Source organism: Protopterus annectens, chromosome 16.part0, assembly GCF_019279795.1.
Source record: "Protopterus annectens isolate FY-2018-M chromosome 16.part0, PAN1.0, whole genome shotgun sequence".
In the NCBI taxonomy this organism is placed as follows: Eukaryota; Metazoa; Chordata; order Ceratodontiformes; family Protopteridae; genus Protopterus; species Protopterus annectens.
The window spans coordinates 377556637-377582990 of NC_056750.1; the positions used below are offsets into that span (position 1 = coordinate 377556637).

General features: G+C 40.1%; 1 protein-coding gene across 1 annotated transcript in view; it reads left to right on the top strand.

Moving 5' to 3' along the window:
- The window catches only part of LOC122790600, a 358557-nt gene extending 335628 nt beyond the window's left edge, over positions 1 to 22929 (top strand). Inside the window, exon 8 of the mRNA XM_044058127.1 lies at positions 22069 to 22929. Coding sequence (XP_043914062.1) covers positions 22069 to 22780 — 712 coding nt within the window. The 3' untranslated portion in view covers positions 22781 to 22929. The remainder of the gene's footprint in view (positions 1 to 22068) is intronic.
- Positions 22930 to 26354: the final 3425 nt, after the last annotated feature.

The window sequence follows — 26354 nt, forward strand, 5'->3', positions numbered from 1 at the left end:
AATGTTGTCTGAGAATAATGTGCATAAACAAAGGAAACACTCTACTCAGGCATACATGTTTCACTCAGAGGTGATAGGCAAAGTAAACAAGTGCTGTTTTATATTGAAGCATGTCCACTCAGCTAATAATTATGGTCTTACACATTTGGTCCATGTACTGCTTAAGTTATACTGAATATTTTTCAGGATAACACAACTGTGGTGTGGGGTGAGGGGTTGAACCCACATGCATCCTCACAATGTGGGAACAGAGCCTTGACATTCTGACCCACTTAACCAACTAAACAACACAATTCATGAGCAAACACACTAATAACATTCAACAGTCGTAATGCTACCTTTGCGTTATAGCAATAATGACCGAAGTGGAACTGGTGTATGAAAGTTTTACATTTTTGGAATGAATCCCTTCTAATGTCAATCTTAAAACCAAGATATTGCGAAGCATGTGCACTTACCCCAGTGATCTCTAGGGCACTCCAATCAACTCTTGTGCAGCTGCATATTCCTTTCTGTTCAGGACTATGGACATAAAATGGGTCTGTGTTGTACTTGTTGATGGCATGCAGTGCCAGTTTAAAGGTGTACGTAATGTAAAAGCTCTACTTACAGTACATTGATGGTGCCTGCTGCTTAACTTCATCCTTCCATTAGCATAAGGGATCAGGAATGTGGCACCTCATGTCATTGTAATGGTGGTAGCATTGTCTCCACCCCATGCTTGGATGTTGGGACTGAGCTGGACAGACCCCAGAAATGATCCAGTGTAGATGGCCCAGGTATGTAGCCCTATTTCAGTGTACTAATACCTGCAGGTCTTCTGTAACCTTAATGGTTATAAAATATAATTAAATGTGTCTAAGTTACAGTATGCAGGTAAATCAGGGATTCAGCCACAACCATCTGCACAAGTTATGGTCATAGGTATTAGTTTTCATTGTGTTTGTAGCTGTACAAATATCAGTTTTATGTTTAGTTGTGGGTTGGGTCAAAGTTACCCTGGATATTTTGCGATTTACTGCATTCACAGGTGATTCTTTATCTTCCACCAGCACTGTAGAACTATCCTCATCTGAAGATGGATGATCTGTTAATGATGGCGGGGATGAACTGACACAGCTAGGGGTTAGAGAGTGTGTGCACGCTGGGCACAGAGAATACAACCACTACATCCCCAACACAGCACAATCTTTATGTCTGTGGATACCCACAATTTCCAGACAACAAAAAGTGGGCAGTTTGATAGGGAGCACTATCGCTCAGTGACCTCCAGAAGAAGGTAGATGCTTGAAACTCCATCTACCATTCATGGGCAGAGATGTGCACACGGGGAGTGGGTAATGGTATTTCATTGGAGGTATAGCTACTGCCCTCTCCATGAGGTTGGCGTATCAGTGGCTGCAACTTAATGTATGTGCAGGGGCATCGTGGAAGCAGTGCTAGCACAGGAGAGGCCATAGGTTCATAGGTTCATACTAGGCTATCTGCCCAAGGGCATTTATAAGCCTAGCCCATAGTTATGTGGCTTTCGCCACCCCTTTAGTTTGAATAAAAACTATGCCTATCATTTTTCTGTGCCTCTGTCAAGCAGTGACACTGAAGTAATCCCTGGGGTATATCTGCGATCTCCCATCCATTGGTCAAGATTCCTCTTGAACAAGGCCAGCGAGGTGCTCTGCCTCACATGTACCGGGATTTTGTTCCACAGCATAGGGAGTCTCTGGGTGATGAATCTGTCCCTGCAGCACGTTCTATTTATAACCGTGTCAAGGTTTAAGTCTCCCGCCCTTGTGGTTCTGAGGGATCTAGATTTTTGAGGTGAAGCATATTCATCAAATCTGGGTTTGACATGGCCTTATATGTCAGGCACAGGTCACCTCTGAGCAAGCGGTATGAGACTGAATAAAGCTGGAGTTCTTTCAGTCGGGCAGCATAAGACATATTTTGAGACCCTTTATCCTTTTGGTGAGGAACTTTTGGGGCCTTTCAAGCTGCATCAGGTGTCTGGTCAGATACATTCGAACGGGGCATTGTACTCAATCATAGGTCTAATGAGTGATGAGTACAGGGGACGATGACCTCCCTTGATCTAGATGTGAATCCCTTCATGATCAGGTGGGTGATATAGAAGGTTTTCCTAACTACTTTAGCAACATGAGTGTCAAGCGAAGACTACTGTCAACTTGGGTCCCCAGATCCCTGATGACTTTTTCTGTGCTCAGTGGATTGTCACCTATATGGTAGCTAGGGGTAACCTTGTTTTTCCCGAAGGGTATGACTATGCATTTTTGGCGTTTAACTTCAGGCCATGGCTCTGGCACCAGTTATCTGTTTCTGTGAGGCCCTTCTGGAGGATATCTGTGTCAGATGTGTTTTCGACTATGGCCCAGTTTGCAGTCATCTGCAAACTTTGTCAGCCATAACCCTCCTGTGTTTGCTTGTACTTCAGAAAAGTAGATGCCGAACAAGAGTGGACCCAGGACTGAGCCCTGTGGGACACCACTTGTGACAGGCTTTGAGTCTGACATGGCTCCAGCAACTCTGACCCTGTGGGTTCTGTCGCTTAGCCAGTTTGCAACCCATCTTGTGATGTATGGGTTTACATTCAAGCTGATGAGTTTTTCGATGATACCTGAGTGGGGTATTGTGTGAAGGCCTTTGCCAGGTCGAGGTAGGCTGTATGGACTGCCTTTCCCTCATCAATGGCCTTGGTGACTGTCTCGAAAAAGTCAACCAAGTTTAAGAGGCAGGATCTGCCTTTGACAAAGCCAAACTGGGTTGGATCCAGAGTCTGCAAGTTCCCTATGTCTTTATTTATGAGTTCCATTATGATCCTCTCCATGGCTTTGCAGATAAGGCTTGTCAAGCTAATGGGGCGGTAATTTCCAGGGTCTGTGGAAGCACCGCCCTTATGAAGTGGGACCACAGTCGCCGTGCGCCACTCCTTGGGTACGTATCCTGAGGTGAGGCTAAGATTAAACAGCTGTCCTAACTGTGGGTTTAATTCCTCGTTGAGTTCATGAAGCACACAGCCGGGGACACCATCCGGTCCCATGGATGCTGTGTTTTTGCCTTAGTGAGGGCAGTTCTCACCTGGGCGTTGGAGATGTTTGGGGGCTACAATCCTCTGGAATAGATATCTCTCCTTTTGGGGGGGGAGAAGTTTGCACTGAACCTGTCAGCCAGTATGTTAGCAATGTGTGTAGGTTCAGTAATTTTCACATCATTTTGAACTAATTCTGAGCATATCTGGGAGTTTCCTCCTAGGTTTCTAACATAGCTAAAGAAGGCCTTATGATTGTCTTTAGAGTCCTTGGCGATTTTTCTCTCAAAATTTGCCTTTGATGATTTTATGAGAGCTCTTAGTTTTTACTTATAATGATCAAAGGTGTCTTACCTTTCAAGGATTTTGCTCTATCTTGTAGTAGCTTCCTCCTTTTGTTGTAGAGCTTGTTTATGGCTGGGGTCCACCAGACTGGACGCTTGCCTTTGGTACAGAGAGTCTTAGTTTTGTTTGGGATTGCCTGATCCATGCAGTCCTGTAGGTGCTGGTAGAAGGCATTTGTAAGTGATTCAGCGGTTTGAGTAATGTTTACCACTGGCTCAGGGGCCTTAAAGGAGACCACACTAGTTTTTAGAAGTGTGAAATCGGCTTTTGAGAAGTTTTTCACTGTGGTCTTTTTTGTTTCAGGTGGGGGCGGGATGAGGACCTCCAGCGAGATTAGTTTATGATCTGATCTCACCAGTGAGTGGTATACTTCCGGTGTTGAACATTTTGATCCCATGTTCGTGATGATGAGATCATGTATGTTTTCACCTCTTGTGGGGATGGTGACTAGTTGTTCCATGGCATTTGAGTTTATGAACTCCGGGAATCTTTGGGTTAGAGTGTTCGGGCTTGAGTAGTGTTCCCAGTCTATATTAGGGTAGTTGAAGTCACCTAGTATGATGGTGTTTGGAGATACATTTATCCCCTCCAATGTTTTCAGGAAGGCCATGTGAGGTTCCTGAGTTTGAGAGGGTGGCCTGTAACATGCTACAAATTGCAGAGCAGTCTTGCCTATGGTTAATTACACCTGGATGGTCTCCGATGCATCGTGCGTTGCCACCAACCTTGAGGTGTGTGTGTCCTTTATGAATATGGACACCCCCCCTCCTTTCTTGGTGTTGTCCGGATTTTGGGGCCAGAACGCATGATATGAGGTGAAACCTGTTAGTGCTGGGGTGCTCTCTGGAGCCTTGAACCAGGTTTCTGTCACAGCACAGACATCGATGTTCTCCATATTGAGAAGGGCCTCGAGTGCGTGCATCTTGAGATTGAGACTTCTGGCATTGAGCAGCATTACCCTTAGTATTTTTCCTTTTTGGTGTTCTAGGGTGGTAGGTTTAGAATTTGAGCCTTGCCTAAAAGGCACTATGGGGTGGCAAGAGCCTTTGCCAATATCCGGAAGCCCAGGGGTGACAGGTGCAAGCCGTCCCTTGCGAAGCAGCGTGGCTTGTCCAGCATGTCATCCCAGGCAGACAGACATTGGATCCCCTTTGAATGACACCAGAATTTAAGCCAATTATTAAAGCTGATCATCTTATCACTGTATTGTGGCATCATTCTAGGTGAAGGTAGGATACTGCTCAAGGTCAGGGTCATACCTGCATCTGCATGGTTGTGGCCATCATTGTGTTGGCACATCTCCTAGAAGATATCACACAAAGTCAAGCATCACATCAACATCTAGCCGTGGTCATGGCACATCCATTGAAACTCTTAGACAGGGGCACGCACTGGATACTGAAACCTTTACATGCATACCCTGGACCTGTCCAGTAGGCCAAGCCACAATGCTGCAACAACTGCTGAGGTTGTGTCCCTGCAGACCAACACTCACACCACCCCAGCCCCAAGCATATCACACACTTCCTGTGACCCCTGCCCCATTCAACAGTGGCCCCCATCCTGGTATTGACACTTTACATAAATGCACTTTTTATTTTCATAATTCTCAGCATTCACATTCACACACTTCCCTATGAAATACATGCACTCCTATACTCTCTTCTCCACCTATGTAAATGATGATAAACATGTCCTGTCCATTGTACATTGTTACTTGGATTGCCTATGTCTGATACTTGGTATGGCATGGCCTGCCTATGCATGGGTAATCACAGGCTGGTGTTAGTTTTGCATGCATTATTTCACTGTAGCATATCTGCTTAACTCTTGCATAGTATGTTATGACGTTATGAGCAGTTTGCTGCCTCTTTGCTGTTGCCATGGCATACTGTGCCCACCTCTATCTGGCATGATCATTCTGTGCTACTGTCTCCCCCTCAGACTCCTCTGACCCATCCTCTGATTTTTGTGCTGGGAAAAGCTGGCCCTGCAAGAACCCACCCTGCTGTAGCTGCTTCCTAAGTATAATACTGTACAACATTTCACACATGATCAGTATTTTGGCACATGTGGCAGGGTCATACTGTGTCACAAATAGATAAATCAAGACAGCAAAAGTGTACTTTCAAAAGCCCAGGTATGTGCAGTATTGTTTCTAGTTTGCAAATGTACCTGATTGTGCCCATGGTCAGTTTGATTTTGTAGATTCCTTATGGATGTCATGAGCCAGGGTTCCATGTCAAATCTGGCATCACCAACAAGATGGTGTTATGGGAGGTTTTGCCAGCCAGGGGTGCAGGTCATAGGTGTGCCATTTGTATGAGTTGTGAAAACTGCCTGGGTGGCCAGCATGCACACTGCAGTAAATACCCTGTGCATTACAGACATCCTTGCAATTGATGAAGTGATACCCTTTGCGGTTCACTTATCTCCTTCCCAGTCCACCAACTGGGGCCTTTATTTCAGGGTGGCCCACAGTACCTCAGGAAAATGGGCTATATCATAGGAATTCTACATGCTGTTGGCTCTCGTCTCTGTGGTAAGTGGGAATCACATATTTTCTCTCATGTGCTGACACACGGCACTGAAAAAATAAATGATGGAGTATGCTCAGGGTATATGTCTGAGATACACCACTGTGTCCACAGTTGTTTGCTGAAAGGTCCCTGTAGCTAATATACCTAAAGCCACACACATACCTTAGTATCCATTGTGGCAGGTGCTCCATGACTACCAAGAGATTGCAGATGAGACGACACATTTCCACAGTTTGTTGGATTGTGTCCCTATCAACATGGTACTTGTTCACAATGTCAATATTATGGAGGCCATGAAATGTCAGCTATGGTTAGATGACCTTGCAAACAAAAAAAACACTGGAAAATGCTTGACTCACATTGACCAATAAAAATTTTCAAGCAATTAAACCAACAAACTAACTAATAAGATACAATTAAAACCTTGAGAGAATTAACCCTAAAAAGCCCGAATATTAATAACAAGTAAAACACAAGCAGTGAATGAACCACGCAGTTCACACAGAGAATAAAACATAAAACTGTTTAATATTGGTAAGTACTTTCACTATGAGCTTCCTCAGATTATAGACAAATAGTAATGAAAGAAAAAATCACACTTAAATAGTGAGCACTATCCAATCAAAATCAATGACTACCTAAAAGGGGTTCATGTCAATCGATCGACAACTCACTATATCGACATCCACTTCACCGACAGCTGAAATACTCGACACCGCAAATCACGGACATTTAACAGGCAAGAGATTTAAATTCGCTAATCATGCCTACCATGTTTTAGTAAGTATGGCAGTGTTATGCATGTCTGGTAGGCATGATTAGCTAAATTTAAATCTCTTACCTGTTAAATGTCCGTGATTTGCGGTGTCGAGTATTTCAGCTGTCGGTGAAGTGGATGTCGATATAGTGAGTTGTCGATCGATTGACATGAACCCCCTAAAAGATACCAGACCCTATATAAAATACATATGAAAATCACAAAACATCAAATTGATTCTATTAACCATATGAATCAAATAATTAAATTCATAAACAAATCTAAAAAAAACATAAATATACCAGGGAACTGATAGGTAATAACATATATAATGCACATGTCATTTAATAGAAAGCCCCCAGGACTTAAGCGCTGGCTTTACAGATGCCTTTTCATCAAGTCCCTTGCCTCTATCAGCCCTAAACCTTAAAATCCACTTAACCTCCTTACTTTCAGTGTGGTTCCAGATGTCACCCCCTCGTGGTTCCAGATGTCACCCCCTCCTGAATGTCAGGTATAACAATATCTATCACCATAAATTTAAAGGTGTGGTCATCCCCTTCTAATATTGTATGTTTAGAGAGGGCACTATGTTGTGATTTAACTCTAATAATGTAGCAATGCTCTCTGATTCTATCCCTTAACGCTCTGTCAGTTTTTCCTGCATAGAATGATCGACACAGTGAGCATGTTGCTAAATAAACAACATGCTGAGTTCCACAGTCCTCATATATCTTAAAAGAATAACATTGTCCAGTATCTGGATGGACAAACCTCCCAGTATCATCTAAAGAAATACAGAAATTGCACTGCCCACATCCATAGGGGCAATTATCATTATAGTATTGCTGAGTAACCTTAACAGTAGGGTGGCACAACAATCTCTTCAAATTAAGTTTGTTTTTAAACCTAAATGTGGGATCAGTCCCTACTTTCCTTTTGACTGCGGGGTCCACAGTAAGGACCCTCCACTTTTTCTTAATTACATCCATAATGACATTAACATCAGTTGTATAATACATTGTAATTTTCATTCCTTCCTACTCAAAACCAATCTTATTGTTCTCTCCATTTCCTCCCCTACTGGAGTAATATGGGCTCGGACTATCCTTTTTAAGGTCATGCAGGTCATGGAAGCCCCTGTCAATTTCCATGACATTATATCCTCTATCAATGTTTCCCTTTCATTTCTGATAGTTCATGAATAAAACCTTCGTCTGAGGCATTAAGCCTAGAGGCTCTCATTCCTTGGCCTCTTATGACATTTCTAAATACGTATTGGGGGTGCATGTTGCACCTATGTAGCAGGGTGTTCTTACAGCAACTTTTTCTAAATACCCATGTATTCACTAGGCCATTATTCAATCTTTCAACATAAACATCAAAACTTGTCATACCATTTAACTGAACCAAGAATAGGTCCAGATCTCTTTGTGTACCTATCCAAACAAAGAAGAGATTGTCTACAAAACGATGATAGAAGGAAATTAACCTCAGAAATATCTCCATTTTGAACAGGGTATCTTCCTCCCAGAGAGAAAATGTTGGCATAGCTATTGGGGCACAGATCTTTTTAAGACATCTGCGGATTGTGGAACTCGGCATGTTGTTTATTTAGCAACATGCTTGCTGTGTCAATCATTCTATATAGGAAAAACTGACAGAGCGTTAAGGGATAGAATCAGAGAGCATTGATACAGTATTAGAGTTAAATCACAATATAGTGCCCTCTCTAAACATACAATATTAGAAGGAGATGATCACACCTTTAAATTTATGGTGATAGATATTGTTATACCTGACATTTGGAGGGGGGTGACATCTGGAACCACACTGAAAGTAAGGAGGTTAAGTGGATTTTAAGGTTTGGGGCTGATAGAGGCAAGGGACTTGATAAAAAGGCATCTGTAAAGCCAGCTCTTAAGTCCCGGGGGGCTTTCTATAAAATGACATGTATATTATATATGTTATCACAGTTAGACGTTGCCTGTTCGATTCTCAGTTAGAGCGTCTTCTGTGTAGCAACATGCGTGAGTGGGCGTTCCTTCATTGAAGGTTGTGCGTTAGGCGTTGCAAGACAGTACATAAAAATCTACTGCCAATCATTAGCGGACCGGAGTTCCGCTGTGGCGACCACTAACCGGGAAAAGCCAAAAGACACAAACAAACCTATCAGTTCCCCATTATATTTACAGTTCTTTTTAGATTTGGTTAAGCTTTTAATGTATTTGATTCATATGGTTAACAGAATCAATTTGATGTTTTGTGATTTTCATATGTATTTTATATAGGGTCTGGTACCTTTTAGGTAGTCATGGATTTTGATTGGATAGTGCTCACTATTTAAGTGTGATTTTTTTTTTCATTACTGTTTGTCTATGATACTTCCGCGGTGGTGCAGCGGTAGCATTGTTACCTCACAGCAAGAGATTCTCCCATTAGATTCTCGGCTTGGGTTGGGAGTGCCTTCTATGTGGAGTCTGCATGTCCTCCCCGCGGTCGGGTGGGCGTTCAAAAGACATGCGTTGAATGGGTGTGCCTTCGTTGAAGTTTGGGCATTGGGCTGGCAACTCGACACCATAAAAACCAACTGCCAATCATTAGCGGGCCAGAGTTCCGGTGTGGCGACCCCTAACCGGGAAAAGCCAAAAGACAAACAACAACAACTGTTTGTCTATGATCTGAGGAGCTCATAGTGAAAGCGCTTACCAATATTGAACAGTTTTATGTTTTATTCTCTGTGTGAACTGCGTGGTTAATTCACTGCTTGTGTTTTACTTGGATTTTTCATTATTGTGGTTTTGAGCAGTGAAACATTTGCCCCTAGTAGTGTAGTGCTACTGTTTTTGTTTGTTATATTTGTGCTGTATCTTGACACACTTCATGGGGACATGGCAGAGGGATCTACCCAGCAACTGAACTGGAATATAGGCCAGTCGGGCCTGGAAATGTGATGAGAAATCTACTGGACAGGTTTCATGCCTGTGTGAGGTCGGCGGGGAATCCCTTGATGCTGTATGACATCACATCCGGTGATGCAAGCTCTTCAGTAGAGGTAGCCAACTTAGAAGGTTTCAGAAGTATGATGGAGAAACTGGAGTCAGACCTTTTGAAACTTAAATGAGTGAAAACTCAAGAGGCAGCATTTCAAAGTCTGCCTCTCTAGGAATATTGTACCAATATGCTTGAGACTGTTGAAAATGCTGACCTACAGGACGCAATATCCGGAGCTACTATCTAAATGGCAGCCTCTCAATTTAGAGGTAACTGTCAAATATATGACTTTACTTGTAGAGTTCTTTAGACTGGAAGAGGATAAATAAAGGGATTCGGTCAAAGAACAACAAATTATGATTGATGATAAATATCCAGAGGTTGTTGTGAACCCTGTCTTGGTAGGTGTTCTAGATGGGGTAGTAGTATATGAACGAAGACTACTACAGCAGAAGAAAAAAAAATGATAGAGACACTCATGATTTTCAAAGGGGTCATGTTTTTACATGGCCCAGGAGTGAACTTAGGAATGAGACTGTTGGTTCTTTGTGTGCACGAACTGTTCAGGGGACTTCCATCACTTCTGAGATCTCAGAGTCAACCCCTGCTGATATTGTTTCTTTGCATGCAGAGAAGGGGAGGTCAGAATTATTCCCACTATGTAACAATGAAGGACAGAGCAACTCAACTTGTGAGATGCATCACTCCTCTAGCTCAGTAGTGCAAGCCAATTTGATGTCTGTGCCATCTGGGACTTCCAACATATGCAGAGGGACGTACGGCCCAAGATCCCTCAAGGACAACATCTGGTTACCTTAGAGGAACCTCCGATGTTGGCAAGTGGTCTAGGCACACAATTCCATTTACCTGTCAATGGGGAGAAAGGGTTGAGGAGGACTCGATCCATGAGTCGAGGAAGACAGAAACGCAAACTGTCCACTGAGAGACAGTTGAGCTAATCCCTCAAGAAGATGTGGAGTCAAGTAGTGACTCATTAGTATGGAAAATATCCAAATGTAGTTTGAGTGTGGATGAACTATCAGTATTGAATAAAGGGTTGATGTTCATTCCTACCAGGACAAGTGACTTGACATACTATCTTGGACTTGAAATTGTTCAGTAGAAATGTTATGCTGAAATTAGAATTTGGGGATGCAGTTAATAATGAGGCTCGACCTTTTAGAAAACCAAGTTTGCATATGCCCAACCCCTACCCTTTAGTCGAGGCATTTAATAAAATGGTTGAGGATGACTTGTATGTTGTATAATGATAAGAGAGCACTGAGAGAGGGTAGGAATATGAAATATAACTTAAAATATAAAGAACCCTTGGCATTGAAACAACTACAGGCTGACAATACTGTCATGATTAGACCAGCAGACAAGGGTGGTCCAACTGTCATCATGGGTAGGGAAGATTATATTTTGTCTATGACCACTATGTTGGGAGACAGTCAATACTACACAAAGATAGATATAAATGAGGTATGTCTACTACAGAAAAGGTTAGTGGATATGTTAGAGGATTTGTTAAAGAGTGAATTGCTTAGCCCTGATTTATGTAGATTTTTGAAATGTGAGCACCCCTTGTTGCCTATTATACAAGGTCTACAAAAGATCCATAAAAATGGGCTTAAACCTCCAATAAGACCTATAGTGGCCTGAAGGGGTTGGATTACTGAGCCCTTCTCACTTTACATAGAGAAGTTCCTACATCCGGTCCTAGATAAAAAAATCTTTATGTCGTAAGAGACACCAAACAGTTCTTAATTGATCTGCACAGTTATACTAATGTATTGAATAGTGAAACTGTGTTTTATTTTGTCACTCTGGATGTACAATCATTATTTACCATCATACCTAATGATATAGGCATTGATTCAGTATAACAATATTTCAACAGACATAGTGGGTATGAGGACAGACAGATTTGTTATGCCTGTATTTAGAAGTAGTATTTGAGAATAATGTGTTCTTATTTGATGGGGACATATATTTACAGAAAGATGGCATAGCTATGGGCACCACTTGTGCCAATAGCTATGCCAACATGTTCCTAGCTCTCTGGGAGGAAGATACCCTATTCAAAATGGAGGCATTTATGAGGTTCATTCCTTTCTATCGTTTTGTAAATGATCACTTTTTTATTTGGATGAGTACACAAAGAGATCTGGACCTATTTTTGGTTCACTTGAATGGTATGACAAGTTATTTAGTTTACTATGACCTATTCCATGCATAAAATCATCTACCTTGATGTCTATGTTGAAAGATTGAATAATGGTCTAGTGAATACGGGAGTATTTAGAAAAAGCTGCTATAAGAACACCCTGCTACATAGGTGCAGCATGCACCCCCAATAGGTATTTAGAAATGTCATAAAAAGCCAACGAACGAAAGATTCTAGGCTTAATGCCTCAGACAAAGATTTTAATCATGAACTATGAGAACTGAAAGGGAAACTTATTGATAGAGGATATAATGCCATGGAACTTGACAGAGACTTCCATGACCTGCATGACCTTAGAAAGGATAGTGCGAGCCCATATTACTCTGGTAGGGGAGGAAATGGAGAGAACAATAAGGATGGTTTTGAGCAGGGAGGAATGAAAATCCCAATGTATTATACAACTGATGTTAATGTCATTATGGATGTAATTAAGAAAAATTGGAGGGTCCTTACTGTGGATCCCGCAGTCAAAAGGAAAGTAGGGACTGATCTCACATTTAGGTTTAAAAACAAACTTAATTTGAAGAGATTGTCGTGCCACACCCTACTGTTAAGGTTACTCAGCAATACTATAATGATAACTGCACCCATGGATGTTGGCATTGCAATTTCTGTATTTCTTTAGATGATACTGGGAGGTTTGTCCATCCAGATACTGGACAATGTTATTCTTTTAAGATATCTGCCGACTGTGGAATTCATCATGTTTATTTAGCAACATGCTCGCTGTGTTGATCATTCTATATAGGAAAAACTGACAGACCGTTAAGGAATAGAATCAGAGAGCATTGCTACATTATTAGAGTTAAATCACAACATAGTGCCCTCTCTAAACAAACAATATTAGAAGGGGATGACCACACCTTTAAATTTATGGTGATAGATATTGTTATACCTGACATTCATGGGGGGTGACATCTGGAACCACACTGAAACTAATCACTCTGGATATCCACACCCCACCACCACTCCCAACAAGTGCACTCTATGAGCACCTACAAGGATGCATGTATAGTGCCATCCCTAGCAAAACCAAGACTCTCTCCCCTAAGAGAAGGAAACCAGTCTGGTGGACCCCTGCCATAAACATGTTATACAATAAAAGGAGGAAACTAGTTCAGAAAAAAAGCAAATCCCAGGAAGGAAAGACATCCCTGATCAGTATCAGTAAGAAACTAAGGTCCCTCATAAAATCATCCAAGGCTAACTTCGAAAGAAAAATAGCCAAGGATTCAAAAGATAACCACAAAGCCTTCTTTAGCTATGTCAGGAATCTAAGTGGCAACTCACAGATATGCTCTGAGCTAGTGCAAAATGGCACAAAATATACTGAACCCACTGATATTGCCAACATCCTGGCAGATAGATTCAGTGCAAACTTCACCCCCCTCTCACCTCCAAAAGGACCCACAACAATACCGGAAAAGTGTAGTGTCCCGGAAATCACAGACGAACAGGTGAAAACAGCCCTTTCAAAAGCCAAAAGCACAGCATCAGTGGGGCCAGATGGTGTCCCAGGATGTGTCTTGCACGAACTACAGAACAAACTAACCCCCCAACTAAACACGCTGTTCAGCCTTAGCCTCTCCACAGGCTACGTGCCCATAGAATGGCATACAGCAATGGTTATTCCGCTCCACAAAGGAGGGACCACAACTCACCCTGGTAACTACAGCCCCATAAGCCTGACTAGCCTGGTCTGCAAGGCTATGGAGCTCATCATCATGGAACTCATTAACAAAGACATTGGGAACCTCCAAACACCCGGCCCAGTTCGGCTTTGTTAAGGGCAGATCATGCCTACTAAATCTGGTTGACTTCTTTGAGACAGTCACCAAGGCCATAGATGAGGGAAAGGTGGTTCACACATACTACCTTGACCTTGCCAAGGCATTCAACATCATTTCTCACTCAGGTATTATAGAAAAACTCACCAGCCTGAACATAAACCCCTACGTCACAAGATGGGTTGTAAACTGGCTTACAGATAGAACTCACGCAGTAAGAATAGCAGGCTCCAGGTCCGACTCTAAACCAGTCACAAGTGGTGTCCTGCAAGGCTCAGTCCTGGGACCCCCTACTGTTTGGCATATACTTCTCAGAAGTACAGGTAAACACATGAAGACTATGGCTAACCAAGTTCGCCGATGACTGCAAACTGGGAGCCATAACTGACTCTCTGGCTCACATGGACATACTCCAAAGAGACTTTACTGAGATGGACACCTGATGTTAAAGTCATGGCCTCAAGCTAAATGCCAAAAAATGCATAGTCATCCCATTTGGGAAAAACAAAACGCCCACAAATTACCACATAGGTGGCAGCCCTCTTAATACAGAAGAGGTAATAAGAGATCTGGGGACCCAGGTAGATAGTAATTTCTCCTTTGACAATCATATTGCCAAAGTAGTTAGGAAATCCTTCTATGTGGCCGATCTAATTACTAAAAGGTTCGCATCTAGAAATAAAGAGGTTATAGTGCCCCTCTACTCGTCACTCATCAGACCCATCATAGAGTAGAATGCCCCATTTGGGATGTACCTCACAAGACACTGCCAACAGCTGGAAAGACAACAAAAGTACCTCACCAAGAGGATTACTGGTCTCAAACATATGTCCTATGCAGACCGACTGAAAAAACTCCGGCTGTACTCAGTGGCATATCGCTTACTCAGAGGTGATCTCTGCCTAACTTACAAAGCCATGTCCAACTCAGAATTGATGGACATGCTCCACCTAAAGAAATCCAAGTCACTGTGAGCCACACACTCTAGTGAGCTAAACCTCTTCACAACAATAAATAGAACATGCTGGAGGGTTAGATTCCTGTCACAGAGACTCCCCATGCTTTGGAACAAAATTCCTATCTACATTAGGCAGAGCCCCTCACTAACACTCTTCAAGAGAAACCTTGACGAGTGGATGGGTAAAAGAAAATACACCCCTGGGATCACTTCATTGGCACTGCTTGACAAAGGCTCAGTTAATTAATCGATGGGGTGGCGAAAGCTGACACACTTTGGCTAGGCTTATAAATGCCCTCGGGCAGATAGCCTAGTACCTACCTATGAACCTGTGAAACTAAGGAGGTTAAGTGGATTTTAAGGTTTAGGGCTGATAGAGGCAAGGTACTTAATGAAAAGGCATCTGTAAAGCCAGCACTTAAGTCCTGGGGGCTTTCTATTAAATGACATGTATATTATATATGTTATTACCTATCAGTTCCCCTTATATTTATGGTTCTTTTTAGATTTGGTTAAGCTTTTAATGTATTTGATTCATATGGTTAATAGAATCAATTTGATGTTTTGTGTTTTTCATATGTATTTTATGTAGGGTCTGGTACCTTTTAGGTAGTCATGGATTTTGATTGGATAGTGCTCACTGTTTAAGTGTGATTTTTTTCTTTCATTACTGTTTGTCTATAATCTGAGGAAGCTCATAGTGAAAGTGCTTACCAATATTAAACATTTTTATGTTTTATTCTCCGTGTGAACTGTGTGGTTCGTTCACTGCTTGTGTTTTACTTGAATTTTTCATTATCGTTGTTTTTGAGCAGTGAAACATTTGCCCCAAGTAGTGTATCACTACTGTTTTTGTTTGTTATATTTGTCCCAAATATTAAATAACTTTCTGTCAAATAAAAAATATTTTCTATTGATATTTTCATTAAGTCCAGGTGGACGATGTGCAGCTAAACGAACATGCCGCTTCACTTCCCTCATCAAACCTGTTTTTTAAAATTCACCCCTCTTAAATCCTTGTAAATTGTATCTAAAACAGTAAAAGTAAACTTCTTGAAACTTTCACAATTCATAGAATGCTTGTACAATACATTAGTCTCATCCTTGACTTTAGTACCATACACATGTTCTCTTATTCTTTTGTTTAAACTCCTCATAGTCATACCGACATAAAATGCTGGACATACTGTACATAAAGCAATATAAATGACACCAGAAGTAGAACAATTAAATCTACCTGGAACCCTAATGCTTTTGTCCAGGTGATATAGTGCTATATAGGCTCCTTCGTGAATCTACCTACACATGTTATACCTGTGACATTTATAAGTACCATAAACTTTCTCTGTGTAAGGTGGATGTACTTTTGTATCCCCTTGCTCTAACAATTGCTTTATATTACCTTTTTTCTTTGCCACAAAATATGGACTAATGCCTAAAATATTGGCTAAATCTTCATGTCCCAAAATACTTTTCCAGTTATTACTAATAATATTTTTGATAATACCACTATCAACACTTATGTCCAAACAATATCTGGGTGTAGAGTCAAAATGATTACAATTGTTTTCCACTTAATTTAGTGTCATCTTATTTTTTACTAATAAAACCTTTTAAAAGTATGGGAGGGAAATTTTCTGACCTTAGTTTTTATTGGTTGGCTGTGATGCATCGTTATGTGTGCCCCATTGGTGTGTATTTATTCAAGGAACCAAGATGAACCTCAACAAAAAGGAATGAAGAACGAGGTCGGACCCAAAATGGAATTTATTGCGAACACCACGAACATAAAAAACAAACAGCAGCTCAACACAGCAGCTCAACAGCTCAACAGAGTCGATTAACCTAGGTTTCGTCCTATGTGGACTTCTTCAGAATAAAAAAGTTAACCATGAAGTTCACTTAAATAAGGCTAAACATCAACCCCACCCATGTCATTAACCAATCAATTATTTAATCTAACAACAGTAAAAAATGGAAATAAGTTAAAAAGACAAACAGAATCATATAAAATATACGTATAAATGTGTGAAAATTAAAATATATGTTTCAGCTTGAGAACAGGCTTGATTGTGCAACAATCATAGCTAATTTTTTGATGTATTTGATTGTATACAGAATGTAGTTTATCATTTTTGGTTCAAGTTATATGTATGTATAAATAGTATCTATTGCTAACATTACATATATTTTAATTTTCACACATTTATACATATATTTTATATGATTGTGTTTGTCTTTTTAACTTATTTCCATTTTTTACTGTTGTTAGATTAGATAATTGATTGGTTAATGACATGGGTGGGGTTGATGTTTAGCCTTATTTAAGTGAACTTCATGGTTAACTTTTTTATTCTCAAGAAGTCCACATAGGACGAAACCTAGGTTAATCGGCTCTGTTGAGCTGCTGTTTGTTTTTTATGTTCGTGGTGTTCGCAATAAATTCCATTTTGGGTCCGACCTCGTTCTTCATTCCTTGGTGTGTATTTATTCTCCAAACACTGTAAGAAACTTTCCACTAGGTGTTCTCAGTGTAGTAAACATACAAAAATACTCCCCAAATCTTTTAAAGTTAGTAAAGCAAGTAAAAAAAAATCCAATCCAGGATATGTTGAATTTGCATTTTCTTTATTAGTAGTATATTTTTTTTTATTTTATTTTCTTTATAGCTAATAAAGAAACTGCAAATTCAACATACCCTGGATTGCATTTTTACTTGATTTACTAGGTTTAAAAGATTGGGGAGTATTTTTGTATGTTTATTCCACTGAGAACATCTGGTGGAAGGTTCTTTACAGTGTTTGTTTTTGTTTTGGGCTGCTGTGTGTGTGATACTTGGCTTACTCAAACTTTCAGGAACTGTGCGGATTTTGTCTTGTTATTTATTTATTCTCCCTTCATCCTTGCCAAAGCTTGCTTTCACTACAGCAAGTGAGCTGCCATCTTTAGTAAGTGTATAAAGTTTTAGCAGACGCTGCCCTCTTAAATAAGTTTATAAAGTTTTAGCAGGAAGTAAGCTAATGTGCTAACCTGAAATGCCCCTTCTTCCTTTTCCCCCAGCTCTACCCACCTGGAAGCATTTAACCCTCTTAAAGGCTTGTTTCTTCCAGGCAGCGCCTACTCCTCCTCCCCTATTCTGTTCTCTTCATATTATTTCCAATAACTCAAGTGGCCTTTATCAAGGATTCTTTAGCATCCAGAACTGCTCTATACCTAAATCCCCCTTCGGGACAGTCACTATAAAACAGTTAATGAACCTGATGCATTAACTGACAGATGCTTACACTAGCTGCTCTAAATCATTACATCCTATTTCCATTAAAACGGGGAGTTAATTGACAAAACAGTTTCACATACCTTGTATTTTCAACCTTCCCCTGACAAATTATGAAATAATGCTTGTGTAACAAGCATGCCAGTATCTACTAGGGACGTAAACCCCCCTCCAGTCTTCTTCACAGATGGTAGGCCTTTTTGTGTGTGTGTGTGTGTGTGTGTGTGTGTGTGTGTGTGTGTGTGTGTGTGTGTGTGTGTGTGTATATGTATGTATATATATATATATATATATATATATATATATATATATATAGAGAGAGAGAGCTATGTATATGTATGTACAGATAGGTACAGATGTATAAATAAATACTCAGATATAAACTTGTCTATGAGTATGCTTGAATTCCTCTCTAAATAAGGATTTCAGCCCAGTATTTAACATGATAGTGGTCTCCATCCCAATCTGTCTATCACTTTCCACTTTGGTACTCTAAATCTATGACAATTCAGTTGCTGTCTCTTCACTGACCTCTAACAGGGCTTTTACTCCAGTGGCTGCTCATGGGTATACCCAAGTTAAATAAACTAGATTGTAAGAGTGGACCCCTTAAATTTTTTGCTTACTGTTTTGCCTGTGGGATTGTGGGATTGCAAGTGTTAAATTTAAAGAAGCAAATCTATTCTTTGTCCTCTCAGCAAAAGAGTTTCTCAGAGATTTGTTCTTTAGTGTCTTATTTTGCCTATACATAGTAAACTTAACATGTAGTCCCTCATGGTCTACAGTTTCCTATGTACAGACTTGATCAGATTTTACTGGGAGACAGCTCTGACCCCACTATCATACATAACCAGGTCTAGGAAGATGTTATTTATGTCTGGAATTGGCTCTTTCAAGTATTTGTTATGCCCACATCTAAAAATAAATTGTTTTTGTACCAAATGGGGGTCTTTCCATCTTGCTTCCTTTGAGCCTTGTGGACCTAAGCAGTGAGGCTGAGTAACAAACCAATCTCTCTAAGCACTTACGGATCTGGTTTGACACTTCTTGGCCTTTACATTCCATGCTGAAGAAAGTCAAGGTCAGCTTAAGTGTCTTGAGCTGTCTCTGCAACATGAAAGTTTTGGCTTTGACTGGAAGAGCAAGCTGGTGAGCTATTACTCTTGGCTTCACTTTCCAGGTGTTGAGGAGGGGGCTGACAAAGTGTGTTGAACAGTTCTTCTTGCAAATATACAAAAAAAAAGGAAAAGAAAAGAAAAAAAAACTGCTAACATCTCTTGGATAGTGGGTAGTTAAAAATGGAACAACTGGGATAAAAGTTTTCTGCTCATGAGGGAGAGTGTGGCTAAAAATTATTTTATAAATAATTAAATAAAACATAGAATGTCTTACAGACTTACTGAGCTCCCTTCCTGTGAAGGCCACTCAGCCACAGGAGTAAATATAATAATATGTTGTGTTTAACACACACTGTCCTTTTGCTTCCTTGGCCTTTCCTGCAGTGAACAGAAAGCTCTAAAATACCCTAAACAGAATGTGCCCCTTTACTTCCCTGTCAGGCCACTGTTTGTTCAGCACTGCAAAGCACTGAAACAGGAGGTCTGTATGCCTCTTTACATAAGAACTTAATTTCTTCTCCGAACCTTTCCAGTGGTGTAGAGGTATAAAGCCTTGACTATGATCCAGCTGATCTGGGTTCAGTTAGCAACTCAGGTGACTGACAGAGTGTCAGGAAGGGATGGGCATGCCCATCCTGGGTGGAAGGGCGCTCCTTGATGACTCGTCCTAAGGAGAGGTGTGGTCCATTGAGGAGAGTTGCCCTCAGATGTGGTAGGGAGGGAGGAAACAGGGAAAGGGAAACTGGTAGTGCATATAAAAGAAAAAAAACAGACAGAAGTAAAGAAGGCCGAGCATCCAGTATGCCCTTGGGCTGCATGACCAGCCCCAGCATTTCTGGAGTAAGTCCACGGGAATAGGTGACTGGCTGGCAGACCTGGTGTGGATATGGGGCACTGGGGGCCAGGCCAGTAAGAAAGATATGTAAGGAGGGACCAAAAAACAAAGTTATTCCTTCTCAGCTGTCTGATTTATTATCTGTTCTGCCAGAAGTACTGATCCATACTCACCTGTACCTTTTCCTGACGGATATCACAACACTGTGAAATCACAGACAGACAGTGTGCAGCTTTAATAATTCACTGGGGAGATCACAGGCTGGTAGCTTAGCTTATAACAAATTTTGCCGTAATGATATGCCCATTATTCACTGTATAGCAGCACTATACCTTTTTGCTGCACCTGCTGACATTGTGCTTGACCATACACAGTACTTTGCCTTCTGCCTTCACCTCTTGATGTAGCCCTTGGTTGTGCAAAATGCTATGCCCATTTCACAACCTGCTGAAATGCCCCTCAACTGTACAGACAGTTTGGCTCAGTACATCTGCTGGCATACTTCTTGGCTATGCATAACAGTGCATCTCTTAACTGCCACCAGCTGGTGTACACCATAGTTTTTCAGGGCATTATTCCCCATACCCCACCTGCTGATATACTTCTAGGCTGTACCTGGGAGTTTTGACAATTGCCACTGCCTGATGAAATGAAATGCCTCCTGGTTCTACAGAGCACTGCAGTCATTACCCTTGTCCCCTAATGTGCCTCATTGGCTATGCAAGGCACTCTGCCCATTACCAGCATGTACTGATGCACATCTTGGCTGCACAAGATCACTGTTGTCATTATCACTACCTGCTGAAGTTCCTGTTTGCTCTACATGGTATTAGGATCATTAGTGCCATATGGAGATGTGTCCCTTAGCTCTAAAAAAGCACTGTGATCATTACCAGCACCTGATGAAGTACTCATTTGCTATTCCAGAGACTGTACCCCCACTTACCCATCCGGTGACATACATTTTGGATATACAGGGGAGCTGAGCCTTTTGTGCCAGCTGCTGACATGCTCCCTGACTTGTTGAAGAATAGGGGTGACTCCTTCCCTAGGCTGATAAGCATATCCAGGTTTGGCATTGAAGTTCTGGGTTAGGAGAAAGGGCCATAACTGATAAAAGAAGGACTGCTGATTTTTCCCCAGAGAGAATTGGCTAAATATTTTCTCCCTTTAACTGCTACCAGAATAAAACCTGAAGGAATTGTGCTGGCTGTTTGATGTGCAGTCAGGACTTTTCCTACACAGGCGTAAGCATGTTGTCACACTAAGTAATTTGTGGAAAAAAGATATACCCAACAAACCAAACCAATGTCCATCTGGCTTAATGCTTCTTTTCTCACTGCCCAGATGTCTGCAAACTTTCTAGGACACTTTCCACTATGCATTGCAAGAAATGGATCATTCCTCCTTATCTGGCCTTGCAACCAGTTTACCTAACTGTGATTCAGGCAAGATTTGAACCCGACAATCAAGATAGGCCATAGACTATAGAGAGCAGCTCAATAACCAGCTAAAAGACCATGTGGAGGGAGGGATGTTTTTGAAGACAAAGCTCTTTTATTCTCCCTCCCCTGCTGACCTTAGTTACTTCATCACCGATCATGTTTTAACAGGTGGGAAACATGGCTGCTGCCATATTAAGCTGATACAGGAGACTGTCTACACTCCTCCCAAAGACTGCTAATGGACTGTCTTCATTTCCTACATAATGGGATGCAAGATAATGGAACTGCTTCCCCGGGATCACTTTTTCTGTAGTCTCCCCAGGTTTCTCTAATAGATGATCTGATAACAATGTGCTCTGTGTCAACCCAGTAAATGAAAATATAATTACACCACAAGATATCTATCAACCAGGTCTTTAGTTGAAGCTAGTACACATGAGATACGGGTAGACATTCAGTTCCGTCATTATCAAGCTGGCTACAATAAAAAGGTTTCTGATTTATTAACTATATAATTACAGAGCTGATTAAGAAATGGCTGTTGACTTGTTGACAGTACCCTCAACAAGATTCCTGTCTGACCTTTTGCCTGTTGAAAAAGAAAGCACAGTCATCTAGTACAGACCAGCTAACAGAACCAAACAGCTATAATAATAGTTTTGATTAGCCAAACCAATTTCATTAAGTACAGATTCTGAGAATGCAGAGTGTAAATGTTAAATGTTATTTTCTTTCTTTTCAGCCTTCATGATGGCACAGACCTTTTGTACACAGGACCACTCCTCACCTACACAGTCACGGATGCAAAGTTAGGTGTGGAATATCTCTTCAGACTTGGTGTTTCTACTGAGGGTGACAACAGTCCTCTGAGTGATCCCACTTGTGTAACTATAGAGAGATCACTGCCCAGCTGTCCACTAGATTTCAGAGTCTTAGGCTGTACAACAACACAAATAAAACTGGGTTGGAGCCCTCCAGAAGAATCTAATACGACAATCAAGTGTTACAACCTCTATAAAGGAGAGACTCTTGTCGATTCAACTTCTGAGATGAGTTATATAATGACCAGCCTCACACCATTAACAGTTTACACTTTTCACGTCTGTGCATGCACAAGCCAAGGAAGGGGAGAGAAAGCTTCTCTTGTAACTCAGACTGCTGACCCAGGAAATCATGCCCCTAGCAAGCTGACTGTTAATGTGCTTGGGCGAAGTGAGATCTTCATTACCTGGGATGTTCCACATGTGCCTTTGGGGCGCTTCTTCAACTATGAGCTTACAATGAATGGGAAGGTAATTTATTTAGGCACAGAGCGTGCCTTCACTGTCAGGTGGCTGTCTGCAAATACAGAGTATACATTTGTAGTAAGTGCCATTACCAGTGAGGGAAAATTTGAAAGCAAGACAGTGACAAAGAGAACTGCAAAGGATGAATATGAAAACAAATCCAAGTAAGATGTTTTATTGTTTTTTTGTATGAATTTGTGCTCATGTGCATTTATTTCTTTGCTGAAATGTAACAAATATTATTGCATGATTAAAAAAAAAAAAAAAAAAGACGACAGAAAGCATGATCCAGTGTGTGTCCTATAACAAACTAAATCAAAAAGTCAAAAAGTAAGTATTGGTGTCATATGAGAGTGGGAAAATTAAAATAAATAAATGCGCACAAAAATTTTGAGGATTACATCAGCAATCTACTCCAATACATTTGATTAGGTCACATGATTAGAAAATTCACTGAAACTCCATGTACATATTTTTCATTTCCACCAAGTTAATGTTACCTGGGTGCTGATTTGCTCCCTCCACAGTGGATGTAGCTTTGTCTTTCAGGAAAGCAGTAAGTTTGGCATGTTTGTTCTGATTATGTGATTTTCATTTGTTTAAAGCATTTATCAGGTGTCGATTGACGTGGACAGGCAACTGGGCTAGCCTAATAGAGCAAGAAAACTCTTTTCATTAACCCTTTCCAATTTTCTGCTTAAAAAGTGCCAAGTAAAACAAACAAAAAAATCAATTTGAAGAGCATTCTTGGCACTTACATATGCAATTAAAAAGTATTTCATACAATAACAAAAAGAACCAGCTCTTCGGCTAAAAGCTTACTATTTTCCAATAAACAACATATCTATCACCTTATATAAACCAAACCTAATCCATAATTAATTTAACCTAAGTAATTTATCTGTTTTAGCCATTAAGTTAAAACATGTAAAAAGAAACCTAAAAAAAGAAGAAAGACAAGGCATTCAGAAAATCTAAAACCGCCCTTTTCAGCATATAAGTGGGACTTTACACAGTAACATAACTCCTAATAAACTTTTTTACCACAAATATTTTACAATATGTTTTTCATCACCAGCTCATTAGTCATGCCTTTTGGTTGCAAAATATATAATACAAAAATGTAAAGACTTCCTTTTTCAAAAATAAATCTTTAAAGACAGTATAGAATGCTGGCAGGCAAACACAATAAAAAAACCTGTAACGAACTTGAATCCTGATTCTGATTCTCTCTGAAATGCATTAGCACTGTATTTGAGGAAACTCCATTTTGAATAGATCTAACATGCTGTTGTATTCTCCTCCTCACCTGATGTGGAGTTTGTCATATGTAAAACTTCCCACATGGACATTTTAGTCCATAAACGACCCCTTCCTGACAAGACTTCCTATTGTCCACTCCTTAAAATTTATGTCCATTAATATTTACTTCCAAACTAGACAAAAATTAATAACAAAAGGTGCGTTACACTTAATGCTGGTTTATTTCCCCCCATTTTCTAAAGAATGAATGACGCAGTCTCCTATGCTAGGGGTATTTTGATAAGAACATTTTTGGTTGTAAAGATTTTAAACATGCTTCAGAAGTTACAATGTACCAATATTCATTTAAAATGTGTGACACCCTTTCCACAAATGGAGCATTGTGGCTTATAAAGTAACCTTTTTCCTCATTCAATGAGTTCTGTGATTTTTTTTTAAATCGATTTTATTCTTCTTATAACAAGGTGGACAACTGAATATCACTGTAACCCCTAGCCCCTAGTGTATAAACTATGTAATTCAGCATAGTTTGATGATCATGATCATTTGAACATAAAGTCCTCGCTCTAAAAAAATTCCACATATAGAAGTGAGTTTCTCAAATAGATGAATGTTCACTCATGGCAAGGAGAAATGTTTTTGCAGATGTAGATTTCCTATAAAACATAAGATGAATACTATTATCCTGGATGCAAAGACACCCATCTAAATGATGAATCTTTGTAGAATAACACTCAAAAGTAAATAAGCCAAAATTATTAGCTTGTAAATGATCAAAAAAAACTTTTAAAACTCCACTTCAGTACCCCAAACTATAAAAAAAAATCACCTTCATAATATTTATATAAAGTTGCAAAAGTCTGAAAATAAATGTCAGTATAAAAGCAATTCAGTTCTACTACCCCCATAAAATGTTTGTGTAAGAGAGAGCAAACCTTGCTCTCATCCATCTACAACCCCTTTTCCTGTTTTTGCACATGAGGTTGGTGTGTCGCTTCAGCAGTGACAATCATCTAGAGTCAAGGTTCACACCACTGGGTGGCTAGCCCTGCCACAGTTGTTCTTCCGTAACACACACTCACATGCACACTCACACATATGGCCTAATCAGTGTCCAGTCCACCTACTGCATGTCTTTGGAATGTGAGAGGAAACCAGAGCACCCAGAGGAAACCCATGTGAACACAGGTAGGACATGCAGACTCCGAACAGAAGGCACCCCAGCCGAGAAACAAACCAGCGGATCTCTTGCTGTGAGGTGACAGTGCTATGTGTTGCATCACTGTGCTGTCCATGGCAGTTTTACCTGTCAGCATTCTGCATTGTTTTTAAATGTATCAGATTTATTGCTGAAAAACAAAAACATGGTAAATTTCTGTATGAGAAACTTTGAAACCAAAAGGTATGAATAATGTGTTGATGAAATATTATCGTAGAATATTTACTGTAAAAAGCTTATTAAGAATTATTTTAGTGTGCATTTTTACAGATTTCCAGATTTTGAACTGATAGTGATGAGTTAGAAAGAGTTATACAAGACAACTAATATATTTTTAGAGAGGTGATATGATAAGGAAATTGTTGAGAAGTCTGTATACCAAGTAAAGAATGGAATCCAGGGAAAAGGTATGAAAAGTGGAAGATGTACCTATAAAAAATCGGGGTGGGGTGAACATTGTACCAATAAAAAAAAAATATATATATATATATATATATATATATATATATATATATATATATATATATATATATGTAGTGCCTACTTATAATGAGTGAACAAGTGGTAAATATTACAAAATGTTATTTTTTAATTAAAATTTAAGGAATTTGAAAATATGTTAAGTGGTACCCCATTGTTTTCATTTAAAAGGGGATGTATTGTTAAATATATGATTGTTCATAGTAAATATATTTTACCTGGGAATAGTTTATTTAAAGAACCTAGATGCATGTGAACTTTTACCTGTAATAGTTGCATTAGTTGTAAGTATATTGTTAAAACATTTGATAAAATTAAATGGAATATTGTTTAGACCTAATGGAAGATACTGTTGCAACACAGAGGGAATTGTTTATGCACTGAAGCATCCTTGTAAATTGTTTTACGTAAGGGAAAGCAAGTAGGCTTTCAAGCTTAGATTATAAGAACATGTCAGGGACATTGAGAATATTAGACTTGGAAATCCCTCTTGCCATGCATTTTAAATTTCATCATGACAATGATCCAGGGGGACTTATAGATACCATTTTGGAGTAAATAAATGCTTATAGTAAATGTTTAGACATTAAAAAGAAGGCATTGTAGAAAGAAGCTGCAGTTATTTTAAAATATGGAACCCTGCCCCATGCTGGACTTAATATAAATTGCACTTGGGCATTTTTAATGTAATTATGTGATTATGCAATTAAGCTGCTGTGGTGCAGCGGTAGCGTTGTCACCTCACAGCAAGAGGTTCTCCCGTTCGATTCTCGGCTGGAG